The following is a 7,577-nucleotide window of genomic DNA, read 5'->3' on the forward strand; positions in this document are numbered from 1 at the left end:
GCAAATCAGCTCTTTCTTTTTGTGTTGCTCCACCCACCTGCCACTCCTTGTGTAGCTCCACCCACGTGTAGCTCCACCCACCTGCCACTCCTTGTGTAGCTCCACCCACCTGTGGATTGAAACAATATATACTACATTCATTGAACCTTTAATCTGGCGGGTAAGATGAGCTTCTACGTACGCTGTGCGTGCGTGAGTGTGTGTGTGTGTGTGAGAGAGAGATTTTGGAGAGGGATAGTTTCTCTTCCATTCATTTGTGTGTGTGTGTGTGTGTGTGTGTGGCTGGTGCTGAGGTCACGGCCCTGATCAACCCCGTAGCCCCATTGTTGGGGGGCCGCCAGTCAGGCACACTTTAAACCCACCCCCTTTCCACCCACTATTCCATTCTGTAGTAGACAGTGTGTGTGTGTGTGTGTGTGTGTGTGTGTGTGTAGAGGTGCGTGTGTGTGTGTGTGAGGGGTCGCCAACTGAACAGCTCCTCCTCTGTCTTGGCATTCGGGACGAGGGAAATGCTTTCCAACAGCTGTAGCTTAGCAACAGTAGCCCGGCAACGTTGCCAGGCAACCCCCGTTCATAAAATGCGCTCCCGCCTTCACCCCCCCTCCCCCCCCCTTCAATCCTCCCTGCAGCCTGATGTTCAGAGTCCATGGTGTGTGTGTGTGTGTTCTAGGGGTGCAACAATTCAATCAAACTAATCGATGCAATCGATTAGTTTGATAAAACAATAACAATAAGTGTTGATAAAATTATCGATAAAAAAAAAAGCCGAAAATAGTAGATTATTGCCACACGTTCTGAGCTTGTAGATTTAAGGCTATTTAAGTGTTTTCTGCGTGACGCCGTTGTATGATGAGATTGATGACAAATAAAATAGGGCTTAAGCGGTTTATCAGACTAATCGCTTTTTTTCACGTTGATTCGTTGATATGTGTGTGTGTGTGTGTGTGTGTGTGGGGGGGGGGGAGGGGTGGGGGGTAGGGGGTGTAGTATTCATCGGTCCTAACGGCTGTGTGTGTTTTAACAGTTCAGCCCCCCCCCCCCCCCCCCCCCCCCCGGCCCCTCTCATATAAGTGTGTGTGCCGTGGCCCTACAGTATGAAAAGGCACACTGCTGGGGCCGGCCTGAAAGAGCGAGGGTCCATGAATTAGGGCTGAAAGAGCGAGGGTCCATGAATTAGGGCTGAAAGAGCGAGGGTCCATGAATTAGGGCTGAAAGAGCGAGGGTCCATGAATTAGGGCTGAAAGAGCGAGGGTCCATGAATTAGGGCCGAAAGAGCGAGGGTCCATGAATTAGGGCCCACCCTGGTAACCTCGGGGTCACCCGGGTCCATGCCAGTGTTACCAGCATCAGCTCAGGGCTTCACTGTGTGTGGATGACTAAGAGGAGAGACGTTATACGACAACAAGCTGCCAAAAGAGCAGATTATCCTGAAGTGACACACACACTGGGCAAGACCTAGTATAGCCGGATGAGTGTGTAAACAGAATTACCGCCAAAGGAAATGGCGTTAACGCTTTACAAATCTGTTGAGTTTGAGTAAAAGGCAGGCTGAGGTTTCAGTGTCACTTTTACTTTACTGGAGTACTTCCAATTGTCAGTACTTTTACTTCTACTCCACTACATCTCAGAGGCAAATATTGTACTTTTACTCTACTACAATTAATTGAAAACTTTAGTTACTAGTTACTTTGTAGATTTTGATTATTATTACAAAACATACATTAACCACTTCAGCCCTTTTTGGCCATTTGAAAACAGCCGATCTACAAGCTCACAATGCGTCGCATTGTGAGCTTGTAGATCTGCTATTTTCAAAAGATTTGTATACATTTGACATTCTGCATAATGAGTACATGTTGATCCAATACTTTTGTACTTTTTGCTGAAGTACATTTTTAATTCCGGACTTTTACTTTACTTTTTACTTAACAGAGTATTTCCATATTGCAGTATTGATGCTTTTAATTCCGGAAATTGAGTACTTTTTCCACCACTGCATATCGCTTGGATCTTATTTGACGTCTCTGACTTTGCTGTGTTTTCTCTCTGTGCAGGCGTCCATGACAGGCTCTGTGTGAGTGGCCAGCGGTCAGCGTCCATGACAGGCTCTGTGTGAGTGGCCAGCGGTCAGCGTCCATGACAGGCTCTGTGTGAGTGGCCAGCGGTCAGCGTCCATGACAGGCTCTGTGTGAGTGGCCAGCGGTCAGCGTCCATGACAGGCTCTGTGTGAGTGGCCAGCGGTCAGCGTCCATGACAGGCTCTGTGTGAGTGGCCAGCGGTCAGCGTCCATGACAGGCTCTGTGTGAGTGGCCAGCGGTCAGCGTCCATGACAGGCTCTGTGTGAGTGGCCAGCGGTCAGCGTCCATGACAGGCTCTGTGTGAGTGGCCAGCGGTCAGCCCAGCGTGCTGGATGTGCGGGACAAACCCATGGGCCTGAAGGACCATGCGGAGAACGGATCAGGCCACATCCTCCACCTGGGGCTGGGTTTGGAGTACCTCCACATAGACGGGGCGGCCGACCGGCAGGCTGGCTCTGCCACGGGAGCCCCCCCCGCTACGGAGGAGGAGCCGCCGGAGGAGGAGGAGGAGGAGGAGCGCTCCGCCAGCGCGGCCTCCTCCGCCGGCGCGGAGGAGGAGAAGGCGGCAGGGTCGGACGCGGAGCTCGAGTCGGGGTCCGCCGCCGAGGCCGCCGTCGACCGCGACGGCGTGGTGACAGGCCGGCACCCAGCCAGAGGCGAGAGCGGGTCGGCTCCCGCTAAGAACGCCCACCAGCCGCTCTGCCGTGCCCGGTGTGTGGACCTGGGCACCGACGGGCCTCCCGACCCTCCGTTTGAACCCGAGCCAGATCCGAACCCCGATGCCGAACGCGCCGCCCGACCCGCTTCCCCGCGACGCAGGAGCCCGTCCGTCGACCCTCCCCCCCCCCGGCCGCCTGTCCCCGTCAGACTCCGCCCCCCCTGCCGCCGCCCTCGGTTCCGGGGAGGCAGCGCCGGGCGTGAAGGATTACCGGGCGAAGCTGGAGTTTTCCCTGAAGCTGGGCTACTCGGAGGAGACCGTGCGCCAGGTCAGTGTTGATTTCGTCGACTAAATGACGAAAAATGTTGGTCGACTACCTTTTTTCACTGACGAAAACTACATAAAAACTAAGCTATGATGACTAAAACTATGACTAAATATATTGACAATTCTGTCAACAAATAAAAACTAGACTAAAATGTTAGTGAGGGATCTAGTGGAGAAGAGATCCAGTAGAACTAAAAGACAAGTCATTTATGTTTGGTTGCACTCGGGTGTTGCGCTCTGAAAATAGCAGATCTACAAGCTCGGGAGGGCGACGCGTTGTGAGCTTGTAGATCTGCTATTTTCAGCATGTAACCAAGTGTTAAAATCAGCCATTTCGACGCCATCAAGGCACCGCCACCATACATTTTAGTCGACTAAATCAACTGTAGATTTAGTCGACTAAAATCTTATGATATTTAGTCGACTAAAACTAGACAAAAATGTTAAAGTAATACTAGGTAACGTTTTCAACAAAACTAAAGTTAAATTGTATATCTTTTGCGAGTGGCAAAAGTTTCACAACACCCACTCCGTGAATTTCACCCCCGGAAGCCTTTTATTTATATATTTTCTATTGAACGTGTACGGGGGGGACTTTCCCGGGAAAATGACGTTCCTGGCCAACGTCATGACGTCGTGGCCGACGTCCTCAGGAACTACCGCAACGGTTTCCTGTTTGACCAGGAACTACCGCGCTATTAACAAAAAGGAACCTCACGCTGATTTTAAGAGAATGTAGAATTGGGAGATCGAAAAAGAACAGAAAAAGAAAGCACAGCTCATGGTAACTAATGCTCCACTGGCTAAGAGAAACGATCCGTAGATAGTATAAAACAATTAAAAGATCGCTTTTTGAAACGCTTCCGGCTTCCGGTGAAAACGAATGGAATTCTGGGTAATCGAGGACTAGGGAAATTGTATGCAGTGACGGTAGTGACCAGCAGAGGTTGCTAAAAATCGTTATTTGTGATTTTGCATTGTACAACTTTAACATATCAGATGACTAAAATATGACTAAAACTAAATGGAATGTTATTCTAAAGACTATGACTAAAACTGAATCAAAATTTGCTGTCAAAAATCAACACTGTGCCAGGTCCTCTCCAAGCTGGGCCCAGACACCCTCATCAACGACATACTGGGAGAGCTGGTCAAACTGGGCACCAAGCCGGCCGACGGCGCCGAGCAGCCGGCGGCGGGGTCGTCTACGCCCGCCGTCTCGTCCGCCTCCTCGTCCTCGTCCTCTTCCTGCGGATGTTCAGACTCCCTGGAGGGCCAGCGGTCGGACTCGCCCTGCCCGACAGACGCCCTGGGCGACCAGGACAACCTGCGGCCCGTCGTGGTGGACGGCAGTAATGTAGCAATGAGGTGAGTAATGCATCAACACAGGCTAACAATGGATGGCAGCAGGGGTGTAAAGTAAATAAGTACATTTACTCAAGTAGTGTACTTATAAGTACAATGAATGGCAGCAGTTTGGAGCCAAGGCTCTTTATCGGGTCAAACACAAAAACTATGAAAATAGCACAACGCTACTTTAGCTTTTTTATTAACACCTTTTTCGGGGGATAAAAGGACAAATTCAATATTTTCTCCCAAAATCTCTCAAAATGTTCTCAAAATTGATTAGCGATTATATTTCATAATCGATTAAATCCATTGTTTTGTCCCCTAATGGACAGTATTTGGTCTTATATGATGGCCAGGTTCATGCAACCCAAGGTTCTACCAAAGTTCAGTTTTTTTGTTGCTGGGTATTGCCTCCTACAAGCTCCTGCCACTGTTACAGTAGCTCAATAACATTAGAATTAGAATTACAACTGTTTATTAAAGTGTTTTATTGTTATCTGTCAAACTGTTTGTTTTAACGGCTCTCTCTCTCTTGATTGGGTTCCGTAGCCACGGCAACAAGGAAGTGTTCTCCTGCCACGGCATACAGCTGGCTGTTGATTGGTTCCTGGAGCGAGGTCATCGTGACATCACAGTGTTTGTACCTGCTTGGAGGAAAGAGCAGTCCCGTCCGGATGCCCCCATAACAGGTCAGTCACACACACACACACACACACACACACACACACACACACACACACACACACACACACACACACGACTTGACTAATAAAATGACAGTGATTCAGGCCTCTTAATTGGGTGTTTCTCCGACCCTCACAGACCAGGAGATCCTGCGTGGTCTGGAGAAGGACAAGATCCTGGTGTTCACGCCGTCGCGGCGCGTCCAGGGCCGCCGCGTGGTCTGCTACGACGACCGCTTCATCGTCAAGCTGGCCTACGAGTCGGACGGCGTCATCGTCTCCAACGACAACTACCGAGACCTGGCCAATGAGAAGCCGGAGTGGAAGAAGTTCGTCGACGACAGGCTGCTCATGTACTCCTTCGTAAACGACAAGTAAGGACGTGTGTGTGTGTGTGTGTGTGTATGTGTGTGTGTGTGTGTGTGTGTGTGTGTGTGTGTGTGTGTGTGTGTGTGTGTGTGTGTGTGTGTGTGTGTGTGTGTGTGTGTGTGTGTGTGTGTGTGTGTGTGTGTGTGTGTGTGTGTGTGTGTGTGTGTGTGTGTGTGTAAATTACCTGATACAGAAAGCAGGCTTGTACTTTTTATTTCCTCCTCAAAGCGTTGCTCTTCGGAGCAAATTTATAGCTTATATTTAAGCTATATAAATATATTTATTGACTTATTTTGCCCACTCCCTTTTATTTCTCTTTGATATGCCACTACTACGCCACCAAATAATAGTGTTTATCATTTGCTATCACCTCAATTAATGTTTCCATTTCACAGTCTTTTTAACCCATTTCGACCGGGAAAGAATCTGTCATTTTAAGATTTCTTTGGCTATTCAAAAATAGCAGATCTACAAGCTCATGGCGCGGCACTCGATCTGCTATTTTTGAAAAATCATGAAAAGTTGTGCAAATATTTGAATTTGCACAACTTTTGTAACTCAAATTTGTAACTCAAATATTTGCTTCTGTGGGGTTCATGGAACTGAACATTTTACAAGTGTTCGCTTAAAAATAAATATATAATCCAAGATTTTGCCATACATTTTCACGATTTAAAAATGAGCTTGTAGATCTGCTATTTTTGAATAGCCAAAGAAATCTAAAAATGACACACAGATGTGTTCCCGGTCTTAATGGGTTAATTTGTGCCTCTTGTTCACTGTTGTGTCATCAGCTGTTATCACAGACATTTGACCTAATGTGAACTTAGACTTGAACTTAGTTCAATGTGGTGAGGGTTCAGACCACTGGAGTGGATACGTGCACGTTCACGTGCACAACATTCCACAGTGATTATTCCACCACCTGACCAAAAAAATGTTCTAAAGTGTTCATTCATAAATCCAACAGAGCAGTGTGTAATGTATGCTGCATGCATTTCATCTACAGGCTCTGCACAAAGTTTGACACAAGTCTGCAGCCCTCCTCCTGTTGTCTGACTTGGTTACCTTGCTAATGCTGCCACCTAGTGGAGATTTAGATGTACACGCTATTATCTTGTTCACTTACACTGTGGAGACGCTTGTCCCTGTTTGACCAGGATTGTCCCTGTTTGACCAGGATTGTCCCTGTTTGGTCAGGATTGTCCCTGTTTGGTCAGGATTGTCCCTGTTTGACCAGGATTGTCCCTGTTTGGTCAGGATTGTCCCTGTTTGGTCAGGATTGTCCCTGTTTGACCAGGATTGTCCCTGTTTGGTCAGGATTGTCCCTGTTTGGTCAGGATTGTCCCTGTTTGACCAGGATTGTCCCTGTTTGGTCAGGATTGTCCCTGTTTGGTCAGGATTGTCCCTGTTTGACCAGGATTGTCCCTGTTTGGTCAGGATTGTCCCTGTTTGACCAGGATTGTCCCTGTTTGACCAGGATTGTCCCTGTTTGACCAGGATTGTCCCTGTTTGGTCAGGATTGTCCCTGTTTGACCAGGATTGTCCCTGTTTGGTCAGGATTGTCCCTGTTTGACCAGGATTGTCCCTGTTTGGTCAGGATTGTCCCTGTTTGGTCAGGATTGTCCCTGTTTGACCAGGATTGTCCCTGTTTGACCAGGATTGTCCCCGTTCCAAGCTGGGTGTCCTGAGTCCCGGAAAATATACAATATCTGTAAAACACAAAAATATCTGTTCTGTTGAAAAGTGTAGTGAGTAGGTGTGCTAATATCTCTCTCTCTCTCTCTCTCTCTCTCTGTCTCTCTCTGTCTCTCTCAGGTTCATGCCTCCAGATGACCCTCTGGGTCGTCATGGACCCAGCCTGGACAACTTCCTGAGGAAGAGACCTGTCATGCCTGAACAGAAGAAACAGCCTTGTCCATATGGTGAGAAAACACACACACACACACACACACACACACACACACACACACACACACACACACACACACACACACACACACACACACACACACACACACACACACACACAGAGACAAAAGAGAGACAGAGAGACAGACAGGGGCGCAGCCATGCGTGGGCCTGGGTGGGCCGTGGCCCACCCACATAGAA

At 48.4% G+C, this 7,577-nt stretch overlaps 1 protein-coding gene across 1 annotated transcript in view; it reads left to right on the plus strand.

Moving 5' to 3' along the window:
• Nucleotides 1–2,427: 2,427 nt before the first annotated feature.
• Nucleotides 2,428–7,577, plus strand: part of LOC308080149 (putative ribonuclease ZC3H12C) — a gene marked incomplete at its 5' end in the record, with an annotated part of 8,092 nt that continues 2,942 nt past the window's right edge. The window contains 6 exon segments of the mRNA XM_080421927.1: nt 2,428–2,931; nt 2,933–3,064; nt 4,160–4,431; nt 4,963–5,102; nt 5,236–5,470; nt 7,284–7,390. Coding sequence (XP_080278053.1) covers nt 2,428–2,931; nt 2,933–3,064; nt 4,160–4,431; nt 4,963–5,102; nt 5,236–5,470; nt 7,284–7,390 — 1,390 coding nt within the window.

Source organism: Gymnoscopelus braueri (genome assembly GCF_963280865.1).
Source record: "Gymnoscopelus braueri genome assembly, chromosome: 24".
Lineage (NCBI taxonomy): Eukaryota > Metazoa > Chordata > Actinopteri > Myctophiformes > Myctophidae > Gymnoscopelus > Gymnoscopelus braueri.